Here is a 23,142-nt window from a genome sequence, read left to right as displayed (position 1 = left end):
TGGCGGTGGCACGGCCATATTTGCCGCGTGAGTGGGCGCCAATGGCCGGGCGCCGATGGGTGAAAAACACGTCACTCATTTCCCGAAAGTTAATAGGGCTTTTGTCGGCCACCGACCACTTGTAATACAATTAACTCCGACAATGGCCTGATCATGAACGTACCCGACGACTTTTAAAGCCTTTTGTAATTGGTTAAAGAAGTTTCATTCATTACATGAACCTAAGCTTTCGTTATACGAAAAACAGTTTAAGTTTTTTATTGTTTAAAAATTGATACAGTAAGGACTTTTGTATCACAAATCACAATTTTTAATTAGTAAATTTAAGTTACTCTAGCGGATATTTTGACTTTATCAGTTTAAAAAGCATTTATTATAGGGGCCATTTGAATGTAATACGGGATTTAGATTAAGAGATTGTATATAGTTACTCTTTAAGCGTAGCTCCTTTTCAGTTAACTATACAGGGAACTGTTTAATACATACCCTAGAGCAGGGGTTCCCAAAGTGTGGCCCTGGTGCGCCATGGCCCATGGAAAGGCAAGAGGGGCGCCGTGACTCGTGAGTCGGTTCACCAGCATTATCCAAAATCACAAATATTATAAAATAAAATTATAATTTTAATTATGTAAATTCGGTTGATGATTAAATATTTGTTTATTATTATTACCTGCTTAACCTAATTGTAGGTGTTTAATGTTTATTTATATTGTGACGTGTAACTGGCACAGACTGAAAAAGGTTGGAAGTCTCTGCCCTAGAGCACAATAGACATAACTACTAGAGTATTATTATTTATTACTTTATTTTGTTACATCATGCATGGAGCTAGCCATCTTTAATTTTCATACGGGCTGAAAATTAAAATAATAACGACATCCAGGGCATGTAAACACAAAGTTTGCTAACAAAGAGCGGCACTCCTGTAAATAGAAATCAATCAAACTATATTCTCAATTCAAACACTCTTTTAAAATTAGTTACAGCAAAAACTCAATTAACTTTCGTTTAAAGTATTCGACAATATTGCATTGATCGAACATATTCGACAATGGAGATTCTGAATGAAAATAGTATTGACCGGTAGTGTGTACAACCCGTTCAGAGTTTTATCCCTAAAAGAACCTTTACGCGGACAGCATAAAGATCATTTTTATAAAAACTCCGAGGTAAAATATCTCTGAACAGACTATAGGACCACCCGTGGGTCCGCTCTGCCCGATCGAGTGGAAAAGGAGAGACAGATCATTGAATTTTTTTCTTTTTTTTCTGACACACCGGTGTTAGTTCAGTAGCGCGGTCACCGGCAAAGACCCGCGGTATTATGCCCGGATAACACGCCGCATTAAAATGTATTCAATATTTGCTACCAGTGCAATACCGTGTATATCTCTTGATATTTGCACCATTGTCGACGATAGTATTGTGAACGTATCACAAAAGATTTAATATTCATAAATAGAGTTCAATATTTTGAGACTATTTGTGTGAATTTCAAACATGTATTAGATTGATTTGAGCATAACATGTCGAGATTAAGACGTTTCAAACTGAATATCATTTTATTGTGTTCACTTGGTAGGATCAAGGATTGACGAACGATTACACCATGAAACTTTAAGAACTGAATAATACGTCTAGAGGACTGACTCTGATTTGGTTCACGGAATGTCCTTCAAATGTGACGACTCACGACTAGTCACAGTACATTTTAACTGTAAAGGCAAAACATATCTTATGAATAATGATATTCACTGTTCAACAACGTCGTAACAACAGTCCTTAACCCATCTCTAATATCTGGACTATTTTACAGGTTTGGTTCAAGAACCGGCGGGCGAAATGGCGCAAGCAGAAGCGAGAGGAACAGGAGAGGCTGCGGAAGCTGCAAGAGGAGCGGGGGTGTCGCGCCCTCACGCCACGCGCCCGCTCCCCGCCCCGCCTGCCCGCGCCCTCCACGCCCAGGCACTACTCCGACGAATCCGAAGACTCTGACCTCGAGGTCGCCTAACTCTACGACGAGTGACGGTTCGACGACGATGAGACCCGAGGCAATATAGCTTCGACGAGTCCGACGACTCGCCTGACTCGACGACGAGGACAGTTCGACGACGACGACGCGCTAGGCATCACTCCGACGACTCCAGCGCCGCCCACTGGAGGTCGTCTGAGTGTGCGACGAAGTGATCGGTTTCGTTCTTTTTTTAGAAATTATTTCGATGATTTAGATTACTGTTATCGTGGACGAATAGTGATAGTGTAAAGTGAAAAGACACTGAAAAAGAGAAAAGTGGACAATCGTGCAAAAGTGGACGGTCAGAGGAAACTCACGTAAAATATTTAGTGCACAAACTATTTATTGTGACTCAAGTGCTTCATTGGAAGTTTTGAATCAATAGCGGCTTTTGTAAATCAATGTATTTATTAAACAATATAATTATTATAATAATTATAATAGTAGTACTTAACCGGATAAGTAGACATTTGTCTCCGCTTAGCATATTGGTAACACTAATTTAAGGGAAAATTTTAAATTACATTTCAGTAACATCTACTTGTTCACAATAAGAATCAATTTAACCTTCGTAAACTTAACTTATTATATTTTACTAATGCCTACAGATAGCATGTTAAATTGGACAACTAAACTTTAATACTTATTTATTCATTTATAATTTCAAGAGTCATTATTTATTGTATGAATGTAGTATGTTAAAATCTGATTCAAAAAAGTAGACACTAGATAAACTCCTTAAATTCAATACTACCATAGATAACTAATAGTTTAGAAATGTTGTAGTTACTAGGTGTAATACTTAACAATACCTATACGACATAATGTAAGAATACAACATTGCAAACTTTCTAACTAAATCTAGATTAAAACACGCAATAAACAACTTCTGTAATTGTTAGTAGGTAGATATTTAACACAATATATCTGAATCTATAATAAATATGATAAAATAACTCAAGCACTGTATTTTCAATAAATATATCCTGCTGTAGGTAGTCGGGAAGCCTGACAGTAGGAAACCTACCTTTCCAATTTTCATTTTGTTCATCGACAATCTTTTTCAGCAAAGAAAAAATAAAATCCACATAAACCAAGGGTGGCCAACTTTTTCGACACTTGGGTCAAAATTCGGAAGTAGAATTTTACCCCGGGCCGCACTACCAAATTTTATACAGTATACTCGTTTTTTTTCCTATTTTTCCTATTAGAACTTCAAAAAATGTACTCTAAGTAAACAAAGTGGAAAGGCAATAGCGTGTAAATAGCTAAATTGCCTGCGGGATAATGCAAAGTTCTCAAAAAACACTCCGGAATCCGTATCATGCCCGACTAATCCTCAGGCAATTGCAGTAGCAGCAAGCCCGTTGGATCTTGTAGGAGCAAGATGACTGTCTTCTGTAGCGCATGGTCCGATCCGGAGCGTAGCTGAAGTACTCTTGAATTTTCATGCACTTTGGTCGGCCGACCACACAAAAAGTTCACAGCGATTATATTGAAAAACCAAAAGGGAAAGAAACTTGAAATTCCAGCTGGATTAAGCCTTTTCAAGGAAAAATTATCAGAACAAAATTTTCTCGTATGCCATCAAGCCCGGTCCGCGGCAAAAAAGGCCAGCAAACACTTGTCATCTGTCAAGTGTCAAAGATATGTATTCTTCGTCTTCTTCCGACAGTGGTGAATTGCCATATTATGTTAAAGGTTCATGCAACGGTTGATCAACAGAAACTCCCCAACTGAGCTACATCCCAACAGTGGAAATCAAACACAACACAAATCCAGAGTGTAATTTGAGAACTCATTATTTAGTTATTAAGGAAATTAAGGAAATATCATATATTAAATTATAACAAAATTAAGTGCACAACCACAAAGAAAACGCCCTAGTCACGCGCTCAGTACGTTATTTTAAAGTCAGCCCACTTTATGTAGATAAAGCATATATTAGTAAAAGCAAAGAAGTGTTTAGTTTGCTTTTTATAGTAGGTATGATGTAATTTTAGTTTTTTACTTTATAAAAATGTGCTCGGCTCCGCGGGCCACAAGGTAACAGTCGGCGGGCCGCGTGTTGGCCACCCTTGACATAAACAAACATATTGTTACGGTACATGGTATACGGACACGTGGTGCGCAAGTACATACTCGAACCTTCTAAAAAGGTCCAATGTTTGTTTACGTGTTTACCCTTTATTTGTTAGCGTGTTTGAATTTAGACCTTATGACTGAGTACATAAGGTCTAAATTAAATTCAACTTACTGCACTTATCGCAAGGACGGCAGTTTTATTGTGGTACATGCCCGAGCCGCCTAGAAATTTCCCACGGTTGTTTACTTGTTTACGTGAATCGGGAAATTTCTGGAATTCGTCTCGCCATATAAAAAGAGCCGCAGGCAGGCACGGCAAGTCAGTTCCTTTCGAGCTATCATCAAGGCGATTTCGGAGTGATCAATAGTGAGTGAACCAGTGAAACCTGCGACTTGGCTACGACCTAGGACAGTGATAGTGCTTAGTGATTGGACGTAGTGATTAGTGTTTGGACTTAGTGCTAAGTGTTGTGACCTAGTGTTTAGTGCAGTGTTAATAAAGTCTTCAAGAGAGTCACCAGGTCTTTCTCTCCAAATCCTCGAACCCTAGCACGTAACAACTGGTGTCAGAAGTGCGATTTGGAGATGCCATTGACTCCGAGAGAGGACTTCAAGGGGAGTGTCAGGACAAGGGCGCAGCGAGCTGCTGCCATTGACTCCGAGAGAGGAGTTGCGGAGGCCACACCCACTGGGGACCAAGCTCCGCCCACTGAGGGACAGGCCCCACCCACTGGCCCCGCCCACATGGCTCCGCCCACTGGCCACGCCCACCAGGCTCCGCCCACTTTGGACATGGCCACGCCCACTAGCTCCGCCCACCGGGACGCGCCCACTGACCACGCCCCTCAGGCCCCGCCCACTTCGGCCGTGGCCACGCCCACTCAGGCCACGCCCACTGGCTCCGCCCACCAGGCCACGCCCACTCAGGCCACGCCCACTGGCTCCGCCCACCAGGCCACTCCCACTGGCTCCGCCCACTGGGCCCCGCCTGCTCAGGCTCCGTCGACCACCTCCATCCATCCTGCCACGCCCGTTGTTTCTGCAACCCCTCAAATGGCTCCTCAATTGGAAAGCATAATTGAGTTAATCCAGGCTTTGCAAGATTCTCAAAGGGCAATGATGGAGGCACAAGACCGCAGGTTCGGCGCTTTGCAAGAGTCACAAGAGCAACAAAAGGACCTCCAAGAGAAAGCGCTTCTGGCTATAAAGGATGTCAGTGACACAGTGACTACGCTTCGTAAAGATGTCGACGTAATCGACGAACGAGTTACCGGGCTAGGATTGGATATGGAAAATGTGAAAACCAACATCACCGAACTACAGAAGAAAGTAGTGCGCCTGGAAACCACAGGAGTCGCGACGTGTAGTGGAAATTCTGGAGTGGCACATGGGCCAAGAGTAAAAGTGCCACCATACGACGGTACTACTTCCTGGAACGCTTATCGTCAGCAATTCCAGACGGTTGCTTCTGCCAACGGATGGACTGACGAACAATGCCTGACCGCTCTTACTGTCGCGCTCAGAGGGCAAGCCTTGTCAGTCCTGGAAGCACATACAGGAAATGGGTTCAAAGACCTAATGGAGGCCCTTGAATCCAGATACGGGGAGCGACACCTGGAGCACGTGTTCCGTGCTCAACTTCGTGACAGAGTCCAACGCTCAGTAGAGGGACTACAACAATGGGCGTTGGAAATTGAAAAACTGGTCAAGAAGGCACACCCAGGAGCCGATTCCAAGATGATCGACACGAATATTGTACAAGCATTTGTCGACGGAATCAGGGACCTAGAGGTCAGAGCTGCAGTGAGGCTACGTCATCACACCTCGCTAAAGGAAGCATTGGCGCATGCTTTAGAGGTCGAGGCTGTTCGGCGTGATATACGGCAGACCCATAAGATTCACGAGGTGTCTGAGGAAGTCAAGGAGGTTAAGGCTCCTACGAAGAAGAATTTTGGAGTCATGTGCTACAAGTGTGGCGAGAGGGGCCATCTTCAGCTCAACTGCCCGCAGAAGGAGACTCAGATGGCAAGAATGAAAAGACTCGAAGAACGCATTGAACAAATAGAGCAGCGGAAAGGAACTTCGTCCCCTGTCCGGGATCAGGGAAACGAATAAAAGCCAGGACTGAGGGGCGAGTACTGGCTGACGCGGAGGAAGCCCCGATAACTGTTATCTCCCAAGCATGCAGCGGGAATAGTCTTGTGATTCAGGGGACTATTAACAGGACGGATTGCAAAATGACTCTAGACACAGGAGCCTCTAGAACGATAGTGAACCCAAATCTGGTAAAAACCGCAAGAAGGCACAAGAGGAGAATTAACTGTCGGCTCCTTACTGCCTCCGGTCAGCCAATACCCGTCCTGGGAGAAATGTCAGTTACGATTAATGTAGGGGGATCCTCATACCCTCATGACGTTATCGTGGCTGAGATTATGGATGATTGCATCTTGGGTTTGGATTTCATGAAGAAGCACAACTGTAGAATTAATGTAGCTGACGGAGTTTTCAAGTGTGGTGAAGAAGAAATTTTCATCCTTGGAGGCACCTGCGGGAAAGTTGAATGTGTAAAGAAAGTCATAATACCTGGACGTGCGGAAGCTCGGGTGCTGGTGAAACTACCGCCAGCTGGAAAGAAGAAGTCAAACAGATGCGTGTTAATCGAAGACACACCTACCAAGACATCAGCGCAAAAATTGATGACGGCAAGAACCCTTGTTAGTGGAAGCAGTAACGCTGTGGTCAGAGTTTTGAATCTTGGTGATCGCGAGATCTGCTTGAACAAAGGTGACGTCATTGGAAAGTGCGAGGAAGTTGTCTGGATGAGAAAGTGTAATTCGATCACAGGCTCAGACTCAGCAAACACCAGCAACTATGGAATAGTGACTGAGCTACTCGATGACTGCAAGAGTAATCTGACTTATTCGCAGAGCATGAAAGCTAAGAAGTTTTTACAACGCCACGCGAATATCTTCTCCAGTCAGGAAGGCGACCTTGGAAGAACGTCGATGGTTCAGCACAGGATAGATACCGGAAGCGAGAACCCAATTCGTCAACGAGCAAGACGGATACCCATTGCAAAGGAAAAAGAAGTTGAAGGCCTTTTGGAGGAGATGAGAAGGCATAAGATTATTGAACCGTCTGCAAGTCCGTGGTGCTCACCAGTTGTATTAGTGAAGAAGAAAGATGGCAGCACAAGATTTTGTGTGGACTACAGACGTCTCAATGATGTCACTAAGAAGGACAGCTATCCATTACCTCGAATCGACGACACTCTGGATACCTTGAGTGGCATGAAATGGTTCTCGACCCTGGACCTGAAATCTGGATACTGGCAGGTGGAAATTCATCCAAAAGACAAGGAGAAGACAGCGTTCTCCACCGGTAAAGGTCTATGGCAGTTTAACGTCATGCCCTTTGGATTGTGCAACGCACCTGCCACATTTGAGCGACTCATGGAGTGTGTACTGGCAGGCTTAGTTGGAGAGGCTTGCTTAGTCTACTTGGACGACGTCATCATTGTTGGCCGCGACTTCGAGGACCATTTGCGAAACTTAGAACGAGTTTTCGCCAAAATAGAGGGGGCCAAGTTAAAGTTGAATCCGAAAAAGTGTCGTTTATTCAGGAGTAAGGTGAACTATCTCGGCCATGTTATCTCCAGTGATGGAATTCAGACGGACCCGGAGAAACTAGAAGCAGTCCAAAATTGGCCAACCCCTAAGAACAAAACCGAAGTGCGGGCATTTCTCGGCCTATGCTCCTACTACAGGCGTTTTGTTAAGGGATTCTCAGAGATAGCCAAGCCATTACATCGGCTGACAGAAGATAAACGACAGTTTATTTGGGACGAGACTTCCGAAGATTCTTTTCAAGAACTAAAGAAACATCTGTGTGAAACACCAATCCTGGGGTATCCACAACCTGAAGGTCAGTTTATAGTCGACACGGACGCAAGCAACACGGCCATTGGAGGGGTGTTATCTCAAAAACAGGGTGAAAGAGAAGTTGTAATTGCATATTTCAGCAAATCTTTATCTAAGCCAGAGAGAAACTACTGTGTGACAAGAAGAGAACTCTTGGCTGTCGTAAAGACGCTACAACATTTCAGCAAGTATCTCATAGGCAGACAGTTTCTACTGCGAACTGATCACGCAGCCTTGAAGTGGCTACTACAATTCAAGAACCCAGAAGGCCAAGTAGCTCGATGGATAGAACAACTCCAGGAGTATGACTTCAAGACGGAACACCGCAGCGGAAAGTCGCATGGGAATGCCGACGCACTCTCACGAAGGCCGTGTTCAGAAGACTGCAAACATTGTGTTAAGCAGGAATCTAATGAAGTAACATTAAAGTTAACAAAAACAAGTCCTTTGGGTCCATGGGAGAATGATGCTATGAGAGAGGCTCAAGAAAGAGATGACGACCTTCGACACATCATCACATGGAAGAAACGGGATGACGTAAAGCCAATCTGGAGTGAGGTTGCACCCACTGGCGCTGTCACTAAGGCGTACTGGGCGCAATGGGACAGTCTGATTCTTCAAAACGGAATACTTTACCGGAAATGGGAGAAGACCAACGGCAGAGAGTTCCATCTTCAGATAGTTGTCCCAAGAACGAGAGTACCGGATGTTCTCCGTGAAATGCATGATGGCGTATCAGGAGGTCATCTAGGAGTAAAGAGGACGTTAACGAAAGTGCGAGAACGATTCTACTGGTTGCATTGTCGAGATGATGTACAGGATTGGTGCCGCAAATGCACTACTTGCGCTGCAGTGAAGGGACCACAGACAAGGAGCCGTGGGAGCCTGCGCTTGTATAACGTTGGCGCACCGTGGGAACGAATCGCAGTTGACGTAGCTGGGCCATTTCCTGTAACGGAATCAGGAAACAAGTATTTCATGGTTGTCATGGATTACTTCACCAAATGGCCCGAAGTGTTCGCCATACCAAACCAGGAAGCTACAACAGTTGCTTCTAAGCTAGTCGAAGAAGTAATATCTCGCTTTGGTGTGCCTCTAGAAATCCATTCCGATCAGGGCAGGAATTTCGAATCGCAGGTCTTCCAGGAAGTGTGCAGAATTTTGGGAATGCATAAAACGAGGACCACCGCGTACCATCCACAGTCTGATGGAATGGTTGAGAGATTTAACCAGACCCTTGAGAGGCATTTGGCGAAATTGGTAGATGACAAACAAAAGGACTGGGACAAGTATATACCACTCTTCCTTCTGTCGTACCGTACCGCCGAGCATGAGAGCATAAAAGCTACCCCGGCGTATGTCAATTACGGTAGAGAACTACGAGTACCAGTAGACCTTTTGACAGGAGGATCACCGGAAGAACCAAAGACCGTACCAGATTATGTCTGCGATTTAAGGGAAAAGATGCGTAATATACACGCCATGGTTCGGGAAAATGGGTTACAGTCAAGTGAGAACATGAAGATCAGATACGACCGGAAATCGAATACAAGCGGCTTCGAAGAAGGGTCACTGGTGTGGCTGCATAACCCAACTCGCCGAAAAGGCAAATCTCCAAAGTTGCAGACCAAGTGGGACGGCCCATACAAAGTGGTTACCCGATTGAATGACGTGACTTACAGGATTCAAAAGCAACCAAGAGGGACATTCAAAGTGGTACACATAGACCGTCTGGCGCGTTACCATGGCAGTAACAATGATGCTCGGGACGAGCATCTCTAAGAGGGGAGTAGTGTTACGGTACATGGTATACGGACACGTGGTGCGCAAGTACATACTCGAACCTTCTAAAAAGGTCCAATGTTTGTTTACGTGTTTACCCTTTATTTGTTAGCGTGTTTGAATTTAGACCTTATGACTGAGTACATAAGGTCTAAATTAAATTCAACTTACTGCACTTATCGCAAGGACGGCAGTTTTATTGTGGTACATGCCCGAGCCGCCTAGAAATTTCCCACGGTTGTTTACTTGTTTACGTGAATCGGGAAATTTCTGGAATTCGTCTCGCCATATAAAAAGAGCCGCAGGCAGGCACGGCAAGTCAGTTCCTTTCGAGCTATCATCAAGGCGATTTCGGAGTGATCAATAGTGAGTGAACCAGTGAAACCTGCGACTTGGCTACGACCTAGGACAGTGATAGTGCTTAGTGATTGGACGTAGTGATTAGTGTTTGGACTTAGTGCTAAGTGTTGTGACCTAGTGTTTAGTGCAGTGTTAATAAAGTCTTCAAGAGAGTCACCAGGTCTTTCTCTCCAAATCCTCGAACCCTAGCACGTAACAATATATATTAATTAGGTCGTCTTTAGAATGAAAATTATATTTTTTGCAAATGAAACCATTTCATGGACTGCTTATATCACTATCACCATTATCCTTGCAAACTAAAGCTAAATGGCCGAGCCATATTTTATTGTGAATATAATATAGTGTACGTATTAATTATTGTCTTATAATAATTTGGTTGTTACTATAAGTGATGGTGTACGTGGCTGTATAATAATATAGGTATGCCACTAGGGCCCTTCGTATGCAGAGGAGGAAAACGTAAATCGTAATCGTGATCAATATTATGTTATTGTCTATTGATAAAAGTAATTACTATCAAGGATTATGGATGACAATAACTTGTCGATCAAATCGGCGTCGTGCATCGCATGCTAACGATGTGCTAACGAGCAGGATTCCCAAGGCTCATGCTCGAAGCATTGTGTCATACAGCATATTATAACATCGACTTTATTATTAGATTAATAACATAATGGCATTGATAATAGAGTTAAGAATTTTAACTTTTAAGGCTAGAGTACCTTTTTTTTGTAGCAACCTAGGTAAAGTTAGCATTTTCTATACTTAAGGTAGAAAGCAAAATATGTATTATGTAGGTACTCAGTAGAAGATTATGAAGACCGTGCCACAAGAGAAATAGTTTCATAGTTTCATCAGTCCGCTCGGCTTGACATAACCCGACCAAATTACGCAGGTCCCCCATCTGACTTTGAATCAATTTCTCTGATATTGCTTTACATTTTATAATGTACCTACGTAAAAGTTACGTGACTACAAATTATGACCACCTTAGATGTGGCCACAATTACGTAGCATATTGAATAAAATATTCATAGTAATAATTATTATTAGTAGTCTCTCGAGTTCGTACAGATTCATATTACATCATGTAATATGAATTTGTACGAACGTTGTTCGTACGTACGTCGTTGAACGCAGTTATTTTTATAACAAGATCTAAGAATTAGGATCAAATTCAGTACAACTTAAAATTTGGCGATGGCATGGCCACTACTACGTGCACATAACATTAAAATATTATTAATTATTACTATTATTGGGGTGTATAAATGAATAAAAGAACATTTATTTCGAATATTTATTATAATTTATCATAGCTAATCACACGTAAGTACAAGTGACAACACCTTAACATTTTGTCCCATACACCTACTAACACGAGAAGGTTACACGTTTTCCCTATTATTAAAAACTAGTTTAATAAAACGTTTCGTAAGACCCTAATAATAACCCCAAGGGTACGCGTAGGCGTACGCGTAGGGGTAGGTGTAGGCCAGGGGTGTGCCGTAGGTGGCGACGTAGGCGGGCGCCGAGTAGTAGCCGTAGGTGTCCACTAGCACCTGCGGTTTGCCCACAGCCGGGGAAACCACCAGGAGAGCAGCGACGACCAGGAGGATCTGAAATAGTGGGTGATGTTAGAGCTTTAAGACGCTCCCCCTACGGATTCCGTAATTTGCCGTTTTTAGAGTGTTATTAATCCTTAACATATGAACATTCCTTTCTCCGTTATTAATTTCCTATTTTGTTTATTATACTCATGATATCAGCTTCCAAAGTAATACCAATTTATTTTAATTCAAGCATGCATTCAGTATCTCCCTAGCATATTTTACAAATTACGTTTATTTGAAACACATGCCAATAGATCGACAATTTGATTAAAGTCTACATATTTGCCGTTTGATTTTTTTAGGTCAATTTTGAACTAAGATAAGTAAATAAATAGGATTTTGGTGCGATCTTGGCAACGTGCCAAACGTATGGTCAAGGTCATTTGCTCAGGGGATGGCCTTAAGAGCTGTAAGAGGCTCTTTTTTATATTATAATATTTGATTGATTATAATTGCCACAGCCTAAAGTACACGTACCAGTCTAGCAGGCGCGAGAGTGACTGGATTAAGCACTTTATAAATAGTTAAATATGTTTGGTAATTTATAACACGGCAGGCTGTTACCTATTTAATAATCTGTGATAGCAGCTGCAAATAAGTTTTGATTCAGATTTCAGGCGAGCATCCGGTATCAAAGTAAATCAGAGCCCCTAGCCAAGACGCTTTCTTTATCGCTTCTAAGTAGAAACGCAGATCAAAACCTATGGAATAATAAAAATTACACGAATCGAACGTCAACTTCATACTATCGAGGCGTCAATTCCATATATTTTAATCAGGGATCCTATAAAAAGGCGAGAAATAAAACGGGGTAAAAAATGTTTTATTCTCCACACAACATTACCTAAGTACAAGTTACAAGTAATTACAACTTATTGCAGGTTAATTATTAATCAGCAATGAGCAATCATTGTGTGAACTGGAGCCTAAGCTAGGTAACCCTGTATTTCAGGACTCCAGGTTCCACCAGGGTCAGGCCCTATATTTAAATGATGTTGCGGTCACCACTACAACAGAAGTAATAGGCCGGTAATGCACATTGCTAGTCCGTCAAAGCTTTCTATCAGGCGATTGACCCTAGTAGTCTCTAGAAAACTAAACTTCTAAAGCGTCGTAGCCATGTCGTAGCGCTCGTAGCAAAACCGTGACATTTAGCAATTCCTCTCAATCAATTCAGCAAATGAATTGTCATAAGTCATAACTGTCAAATGTCACATTAGTACGAATTACGAATTACTAGATATGAATTAAAAGCAGACTTGCATTTTGCGATTTTAAAAGAATGAATCATAACATGATTCATTCGATTACGATTCTTCAAAGCGACCATTTTAGCCCTGCTGATCTAATTTTAATGGTTATTTTGTTGCAAATCAGTTATGTCATGGTCGAAATGTACAAATAACCGAACCGCTAATAAATATAAGGACTTTCGGTTATTTTACTTGCAGATTCCTTTTTAACCAACTTCCAAAAACGAATTTAATATTTTTTAGTTCATATAAGAATATTATTGTTGGAGGTCGTAGGTACCTTGGAGGTCGGTTTTATTTTATAGTTTTTAACAATCTACAGAACTTAATAGTATTGGATCCGACCGTAAACTCCTGCATGAATCGTTTTTTTTGATCAAATATATTATTTTAAAATAATCTTTAGAACGTATAGAATGGATTAATGTTGGGTTGCCTTGTCAAAAGTAGCCGCAAGTACCAGTATTAAGTTCATGTGTTCATGAGATAAATGCATAATTTGTAATACGCTGTATGGAAATCTGGTTATGCACTTTACTTTTACACCGATTATGTACTTAATACTTATAGGTGGTATGTACCGTGCTTAATTAGTGGTAAAATTAACAAAATTATTTTATGAATAAAAATAAGAGATAAGTACACGTTAGTGTAGGTAATTACTAATAAGGTTATGATCTGACTATCTACCCCTAGTTTAGGTACTTTATTGATATTATTAAATTGTTATAAAACTTAAAAGCTCTCATCGTTGCTGTAAAAATCAGAAATCTCTCGTCAGCTTTTCTTGAAAAAGCGCTCGGGTGACTACTTTTTGTTACAATATTAATTTACTTCGAAAAAGAACTTGAATCATTTGAATTTAATATTCAAAACGAAAGTTAACTGATGCTTGAAGTTTTTTAAGATTCAAAAGAGAGAAATTTTGATAGAGGCCGCTTCTTGTATCTCACTCGCTCATAAAAGCGCTATCTTGTTTCCGCAAGTCCGCATAAATAATGAAATAGCTAGGTATATTTATTATTTTCGTACGCCAGTGAAAAATAAAGTAAGGGTGGGTTGCACCAACTTACTTTAGCTATAACTTTAACTATAACTACAATGCAAAATTGAAAATGTCAAATCTTTGGTTAAAGTAAAAAATGGACGCCATATTTAACCATTTACCGACAAGGCTTTGAATGAACGTGGCGAAAAAAGGAACTAACGCTGTCATCATACAAATACGCCATTTTTGACAGTTCTCCTTTACCAGCAGCGCCCCCGCCCACGTTCATTTCAAGCCTTGTCGGACCAGCTGTCATCTGTCAAATTCTGTGGTCAAAGTTAAGGTTAAAGTTAAAGTTAGCCTTAACTATAACCATAACTTTGACCATAACTTTAAGTTTTAACCACGCCTCTGGTGCAACCCACCCTTAATAATACTTAAGTATTATTTACAAAATCAACAGAAATGAGAACCATACCTATTACCACCTATTACCTATTTATTTCTTGCAAGTTATGTGCAGTAGATAATTAAAATAAAATTAACTTACCAGCTTGAACATTTTAATTGTTGGTATCTGCCAACAACACCGTTTCTAGAGTCAACTAGATAGGACTGTTGCCCGACGATTATGATAATTGTGCACCCTTCCCAATTCTTATATAGGTGTGAGGCTGAGCCGAGTTCGTGCTCGGAAACTTTAATGATGCTGAGCGTTGTACGGACATACTTATAGAATATAGTTAGTCACAATGACACATTAAGCAACTTCTATCATCTTCATATCCGGATCTTGTGAGACAATAAGATAATAACTAGCCCTAAAGCCTAATCACTTCAATACAAAGTCTTAATGTCCTTGTCCGTTACATTGAAAAACAAAGTTGCATGATAGGCAAGGTCCAAGGACAAAACATTATAGGTACTTAAAAGTTATAGCGTATATAATAACTCCCACACCGGTTTCGGTGACGCGACGGAGGCCGGTTTCATTGAAACAAGGTCAGTTCACGCAGGAGTAATTTTATAGTGCTCCGCCAGAAATAAAAGACGTCTTCGATGAGAATAGACTGTATTGTGTATACTGGTTCACGCTGAAGGCCGGCGCGCGGGGGCTACCGGTTTGCCCGCCAGCGCCGCGCGGCCCCATGAGATGTAGGAACAGAGGCGTCAACTAGAGCACGGAGGCGTTACGTCGGAAGGTTTAATTAATTGCATCCTATAATATTATAACATCGCAAAACTGATCGCTTAGGTAAACGCTAGACCGCGTGACCGCTCTCTGTCTGATAGGAGTTAGGACCCTTGGTCGTCCGATTACGACAATCAATCCTGACTCCTGTCTACAGAAACTCAAGGGATAGCAGTTAATTTTTATCTTTACTTTAAAGCAGTGGTTCTCAAACTTTTTTGGTGGCGGTACTTCATGTTACTGTCTTTCTTTTTCTAATAATAATATAATATCTATGGACGCTTCACACCACGTCAGTCTGGCCCCGTGCTAAGTACCTGAAGGACTTGTGTTACAGGTACCAGACAACGGAAATATACCTATTTAATAATTAATACGTCTTTTACACTATACCTACATATTATATTTTAGATTTTTATTATATCATACACATATTTAATACACATCTAGACCCGGGAACATTGAAAACTTTTTGTTCCGTCAGCGGGATTCGAACCCGCGACCCCCGGCTTGAGCAGCCACACACTCAACCATTGAGCCACAGAGGTCGTCTTTGAATTATTGTTTTCATGCTGGTGTCTGTCATTTCTAATAACAATAGTGCACATTTTGAGAATGGCTGCTCTAGAGTTTAACTAACATTAGAATTCGGATCAGTGCAAGGAGTACGTATATCTCAGTTTTTTCAACAAGCTACTTAAGGCGGGGATTAATCTCAATCCAAAACTATAACTTTGCACACAACCAAAGACCAAGCGTATACGCATCGCAATAAGATTCATTTTAACTTAGCATAAAACTGAAGTCACTCAAACGGATTTTCTCTATTTTTCATGTTTTTTTTAAATATCTTTGGAAATAAACATTAAGAAACAAAATTGTTCGGTTAAAGAATTTTTAATATAGATTTACTAACAATTTATTCAAATAAAATGTATAATTATCCTAGTTAATACTTATATTTCGATGAAATAGGTTTTTATCGGAGGTGAGTTTGTAAATTAATTACAGCCAAAGTATTAAGTTTTATTAAAATGTTTATGGTTTAAGGTATTTTAAATATTGTGCTTGATACCTCATATTTTTTAAAACTTCGTTAATATATTGGAACTAGGTAAACCGGAAGTCGCGGAATAACAAATTGAGGTTTATCCTAGCCTTAACATTTGATGTGTAGTATATATATGTAACAGGTCTACCAGGATTTTATGGTAAATTTTGATGGCGAATTTTCAAAAAATGTCCTTGATTATTGGATAAATTTTCATATATTTTGCTTGTTCACACATAGAATAAGCCGCTATAAGAAAAAAAGGATGATAATGTTTTATTCCAATTACCCCGGTATTGCTAGAGTCAATTTATTTTCTCACTTTTGCCATCAGATTCTGGTAGACCTATACAATACATAGACACATACGACATAGCTTATCTGCTTAATAATCTTAAATACGATGTAAAGTTCAGTAGCTCTACCATGAGTTTAAAGCTTTTAGTATTTATCGATACTATACCGACTACGTAAATATTTTGTATGGCGATTTTAGTTCCGCAAGTAACCGCTAGAGACACTGTAAAATTTGTCATACTAAAATTTACGGTAGTCGATATCGAGTATCGAAAAATACTATAGCTTTAAACTCATGGTAGAGCTACAGAAATAAAAATGTATGCGATGTGAAATAAGCATCGCTCTATGCCGTAAATTTTTGGTTGCCCCCATAGAAGACAAATTGCCTCTGAAAGTGGTATAAAAAAAACAAGTTAATTGTAAAAATATATTTTAATCATCATCAAATTTCTGTCGCATGTTACGTTTGGAGTTATTGAATTTCCGTTTCTTGAACTCGACGGGTCCCTCGCCTAGCGAGTCGACGCGTTTCTCCTTAAACTCTATTCTCTCTGGTTCCATAACGACGGGTGGAGGCAGAGGCGCTTTGTCTGGCTTGGGCAGTTGTAAGTCGATTTTCTCTGCTGTTCTGCAAGATTAAAAGATTATAAATCCAGCCGAAATAAATATTCCAAACCAAACATTTCGACATTCGTCAAAGAACAAGGGGCCGTACCCAAGCTGTAGCACATCCAGACATAATATATCAAATGGGCTTGAAAAGTTGAACATTTTATTTTATGACGAAAAATCTCTAAACCATGGGAGAAAAAAGTTAATGAGGGTAGAAGGTAAGAAAACATCACAAAAAAAACACCCTGTATTATTGCATCAATTTATAGTGTTACTGGTAAGGAATTATTTCAGTAATCGTATATGGCAAACTTGAGGAAAGTGTTTTATTTTAGTATATTGTTTCAAATTTTTAAGAAATGTATGGGAAAACAATGAAACCTTAAAAATCTAACCTTTCCTGGATTTTATCGGATATTGTTACCTTGGAGAAATTGTTTAAAATAAGCAATACTAGCAAATGGTGCAATAAAACAGGATGATTTATTTTTCCTAATTAGCAATACTAGCGCATGGTTAATTTCGGACATTTGACTGATTTTTTTTTAATGAAATATGAATGGGGGCAAACGAGCAAACGGGTCACCTGATGGAAAGCAACTTCCGTCGCTCATGGACACTCGCAGCATCAAAAGAGCTGCAGGTGCGTTGCCGCCCTTTTAAGAGGGAATAGTATAATAGGGGAGGGTATGGATGGGAAGGGAAGGGAATAGGGGAGGGTAGGGAAGGGAATAGGGTAGGGGATTGGGCCTCCGGTAAACTCACTTACTCGGCGAAACACAGCGCAAGCGCTGTTTCACACCGGTTTTCTGTGAGAACGTGGTATTTCTCCGGTCGAGCCGGCCCATTCGTGCCGTAGCATGGCTCTCTCACGTAAAGTTGGATTGAGATAAGAGATTAGCCGAAAAAGTGCGATCATAACTTGCCAATTCAAAAAAAGACCATCAAAAAACAGCGCGTGGGATCTGCGTGGACCACGCCCGTGACGTTAAAGGTAAAAAACATTTGCAAGGATGCAAGCAAATATTGAACAACGATCATGCTATTGCATGATTGTTTACTCGTTGTTTAAGTCTATTAATAAACACAGTACCTGGATGACCAAGCTTTGCTCGGTATAGCAAACACTCATTGACTTCGTGTTACTTAATAACGCCATCTGCTGGTCGTTAAAACAATTAGTTGCTCACATAATAGTATTATTATTCGCCAATAGATGTCAGGAAGAGTCATATTTTTCAGTTTATCGATTATCGATAAAACACGAGTAAAAAGACATTTTCTGAAAATAATTCCTAGCTAGATCGATTTATCGCCCCCGAAACCCCCTATGTACTAAATTTCATGAAAATCGTTGGAGCCGATTCCGAGATTCCAATTATATATATATACAAGAATTGCTTGTTTAAAGATATAAGATAAGATAATAATAAAAATTGTATTACTTTATAGTTTAAATACTTACTCATTGACAACAGGTTTCCATGAACCATATGGGTTGCTGCATGTTGCTGGACCAAAGAAAGCTGGTTTAGGTGCGGGTTCCTCCTTTTTCACAGCAAGCTCCCTCATTTTCTCTCTAGCTATGTGGGCATTTGCTTCCTCCATGGCTTCTATATCCTTTTGTTTCCTGTAAAATGAGAGTAAATTCTCTAGGTAGTAGAATTCTTACTCTTACTAGAAAAAAACGTTTTTAGGTACTAACTATTTGAGAATTTGATTCATAGGCAGAATGCAGATGGCGGACCAATGATGAAAAACTCAAAGCAGATATGTTACTACCGCGCGCGTTGTGAAGATTCAAATACGGCCCAATTGGGCCGTCTGTTATTTAGTCTGCATCGAGCGCAGTCACGAACGTGCCGCGTCTTGTCTTACCTAAATAAATTGAAAATGCCGTCGTGCGTGCTTCGGAAATGTACCAATAAATTATTTTGACTCGAAAGTAAACAAAACACATGGAATTTCTTACCACATGTCTTGATTACAATAAATACCTCGATTATTTACATTTTCAATTATTTTTTCGAACAGTCTGGAAAAAAATGAATTTTCGACATAGCTCAAGCGAAAAAGAGACAGCGATATGATTCGACGTTTAAAAATATAACTGTCTCTTTTATGTAAATGGTTTTTCGTATCTTTTGTTTCACTTATCTGTCAAATTGGTCAATTAATGCAATTTTGAAATTGAAAATTGTTCGGAAGAGATTTAAGCCGGAAAATAGTATATATATCTGTATAAGTAAAATATCATTGTGGTGGACCCAATTTGGTCACAATAAGTAAATAGTAGCCGACAGATCACGAATCACGACTGATATTTAATACACATAGCCCGATCAAATTACATAGGTCAGATCATCTGACTATGAATCAATTTCTCCAATGGTACACTGATTTGGAATTGGTGCTGTATAACACATATAGGTTGGTATCACACTTATAATGCATACAATATGTAATTGCTGTTTTGTTTAACACTGTTAATATAAGAAAGTTTAATATATTATTATAAAATTTAACCTACTATCATAGCTACACAAGTCACAACTTACTTCAAAGATTTCTTTTTCTTTTCTTCCTCCTTTTTTAATTGCTTTTTTTCCTGCTGCTGTGCTATGCTCAGGTACTTTTCAGGAACCTCCCAAGAGGTTTCTAAAAGTTATTATGAATTTATTACAATATATTTTTGTTAAAAGAGCAGTTAGTAAACACAGTTAATAAGTATATTATAAGGCCTGCTTGTTGATGTCTTGCAACAGGTGTTTTAATATTTTCTAGTAACACTGTTACTGCTTAAATAATATTGTTATACTAATAAACTTACTAAAGATAATATCAATCTTTCTATTTACCATTTGTTAAGGTGTTCCAATAGTATGAGTTTCCATCTTCACTTTTTAGTTCATTCCAGATGATGATTTCTTCTGCTTTCTCCTCATTACTTTTTCTAGACACAGTTATATCTTTGCTAGTACTGCCACTCTCTGCTAACATCTCATTGATACTCTGAAAAAAGTATGTTATAGTTTACTATACATAGTATATAAGAGACATGTAACATATTTTGTTATTTCAAAAATGACAGTTTATTACAGTGTCCAGCAGGTTAAAGTTACAGTTATGGTCAAAGTTATGGTGTTTGAAACTTAACTTTGACCACAGAATTTGACAGAAGACGTTGCTGGTCCGACAAGGCTTTAATGAATGTGGGCAGGGGCGCTGCTGGTAAAGGAGAACTGTCAAAAATGGCATTTTTGTATGATGACAGCGTTAGTTCCTTTTTTCGCCACATGCATTTAAAGCCTTGTTGTGCTCTATAGTTACGGTTAAATATGGCGTCTATTTTTTACTTTAACCAAAGATTTGACATTTTGCATTGTAGTTATAGTTGAAGTTAAATTAAGTTGGTGCAACCCACGTTAAGCAAGCAGGCTCCTAGGCCTATACAATCAATTTTACTGTGCAATATTATTAACTGTCTAGGGTTAATATTGAATGCACCTGCACCTTTCAATCTTATTGTCAATATTAAATTAAGTTGTTATTGAGGTGTGGGGGCCTGCTTTGAAAGTGTAATATGTTGCTGTATATATGAATTTATTATGATTACTTTACTGCAGCATTATGTAGCTTATTAATCTTGTAATATAGTATTTGGATGTAATTACGATAGATACTTATAATACCTGAGATGTTAGATCAGCATTGTTCTGTACATCCTTTAAATATGCAGCCATGGCTGCCGCTTCCATCTTCTTTATATCATTATCAATTTTTTCTTTCTGTTTAAAGTCCTTTGCACTTTTCTTCGTGACTTGTGAAATATGTTTTTTAACATTTTCTTTGTGCTTCTTACCATTCTCATGAAAGGATATTGACTGAAAAAAAAAAATTAAAACAAGTTAACTTTAAAGAGTACCTTTTCAAATACAGTGTAAACTCCATGTAACATAATTACTCGATTTAACGACAAACCTTCTAAAGCGGCGAAATCGTTTGACTTTGGTTGGTTTAGACTCTAGCTTGTCTAACATACAATGATAAACTCTACATAACATCACACCCACCCACACTCACATAAAAATAAAATAAAAATAAAATTAGTAAAAACTGAGCATCGTGTACATTTTTTTGTCGCTTTAACTTTTGTTTACAAATTGGAATTGCTTGCATGTGAAGACTGTTTTTGACCATGATAAAGTATCTATACATTATCATATTCTCAGTTTCTCATAAACTTCCAAACTGTAAATACGGTTACTAAAAGAAAATCACTGTATATTGACGCTTTGAATACTTCTCTCCATTTAAAGATGTTGTACTTACCACTTTGTTATCTGCAAACCAGCACTTGCAAAATTCGCAATATTTGCGATCCTGCGACTTCCAATAAGTTGTCCTGTAACGAAAAATGCAATGATCATTGCAAAGTGATCTGTGCAAAGCACAAAAAAGTATGTATTTGTAGAACTATGTTTAAAATTATGAGTAAGCTTACATTTTTCTATTCTTATTGTTGACTTATTTAAACATATTTTTCTATTATATTGCATTAGAAAAGTAAAAAAAAATAGGTAGGTAGTTGAGTTTTTATGTAAAATTTAATAAAACGTAATTAATAATATATTTATCAACAGACAACAACCACACATTTTCATTCTTTTTTGAAGTTTGAACTTTTTAAATTTTTTTTTCTTATTATGGCACCAGGGATTATTAGTGTCATCGCATTATTAGTGTCACCGCCATGGAATTAATTTAAACTACGTATAACAGGAATGCTCACTTGAAATCTTCTTGAGTGTCGAAATGAACCTTATTTTCAAGAAAATAAAAAAAATTTTTATTAACCAATATTTACTCTGGGAAATGAGCCCATGTGAGACAAACTTTTTCTTGGTGTGTCTCTTTCGCACAATTGCCATGTATTATATTTTAAGTATAATGGTAGAAAATATAACAGTTCTTTCGCAGCAAAGATAAACATTTTGTTTATGAATATCACGTGCTGTATGTTTGTACGTATACTAATAAAAATATAGAATGCAAAACTTTGTAGGTCTATATAGATCCAAAGTTTTATAATGTTTCACGACATTCAAAAATTAAAGTAGGTTGTTTTATGTACGTTTTTGTTTTGTTATTGTTATTACCTAATTAAGTATGTACTAAATTTACACTTGTTGTGTCACTAAATACCCTGGAAACCTATATATATATATATATATATATACTAGCTGTCCCGGCAAACGTTTCTTTGCCGTATAAAGTATTTCGCCCGTATTATTTTATTGAAGTGACTAAGTAAATAAGTATGTCACCATAGCAACGTCCATCGCTATCCCGTCGCACAAACAATGGTCGCTGTCAGTTTCGAGTTGTAATAATTTACTATTATTTATTCAACAAATGCACTTATCAATATAAAAAGTACCCATTAGCCAATTCTCAAACCCACTGAATATGCATAAAAATTTGGTTAAAATCAGTAAAGCCGTTTCAGAGGAGTACGCGCCCTAACATTGTGACACGAGAATTTTATATATAAGATGTATATTGTATATTCCTACATGTACCAGATGATAGGTTTTATATTGTTTTACTTTTTCTGGACAGAATATTTTAAGCAGTTACACTTTAAAATTATACTGTACATTTTTTATTCAATCAATAAGATTTTTAGGAACAGGTAGGTAATGTTTAGATATCGTTATCGTTAAGTTAATGTAAAATAAATAAATAAAATAAAATATCTTTTTATTCAAAATGGGTATCATGATACACTTTTTGAAAGTCGAACGAAGAAACTACGTTGCCTACCACCGGTTCGGGAACTACCCCGCCGAGAAGAACCGGCGTAAGAAACTCGCACGGGGCCATCTTTTGCAAAAAAAAAAATGGAAAATTACAATGTTATGGCTTACAGCTATGTAACAAAATTAAAAGAAAAGTAACCTGCATGG

At 39.0% G+C, this 23,142-nt stretch overlaps 2 protein-coding genes across 2 annotated transcripts in view; one reads left to right on the top strand and one right to left on the bottom strand.

Annotated features, from left to right (window-relative positions):
• The window catches only part of LOC121740056 (homeobox protein goosecoid), a 31,326-nt gene extending 28,302 nt beyond the window's left edge, over positions 1–3,024 (top strand). The window contains exon 3 of the mRNA XM_042132768.1: positions 1,817–3,024. Coding sequence (XP_041988702.1) covers positions 1,817–2,011 — 195 coding nt within the window. The 3' untranslated portion in view covers positions 2,012–3,024. The remainder of the gene's footprint in view (positions 1–1,816) is intronic.
• Positions 3,025–11,450: 8,426 nt separating this feature from the next.
• LOC121740057 (WW domain-binding protein 4) lies at positions 11,451–21,753 on the bottom strand. Its single transcript, XM_042132769.1, has 8 exons — positions 21,678–21,753; positions 21,506–21,578; positions 20,866–21,057; positions 20,032–20,185; positions 19,732–19,831; positions 18,639–18,803; positions 17,037–17,189; positions 11,451–11,787 (listed from the first exon to the last, which is right to left on the bottom strand). Coding segments are annotated over exons 1-8 (1,020 nt in total). The 5' UTR covers positions 21,680–21,753; the 3' UTR covers positions 11,451–11,606.
• Between the last annotated feature and the right edge of the window lie 1,389 nt (positions 21,754–23,142).

Source organism: Aricia agestis, chromosome 2 (genome assembly GCF_905147365.1).
Source record: "Aricia agestis chromosome 2, ilAriAges1.1, whole genome shotgun sequence".
In the NCBI taxonomy this organism is placed as follows: Eukaryota; Metazoa; Arthropoda; class Insecta; order Lepidoptera; family Lycaenidae; genus Aricia; species Aricia agestis.
The sequence above is the reverse complement of the archived record's forward strand: the minus strand, read 5'-3'. Positions and strand labels throughout refer to the sequence as shown.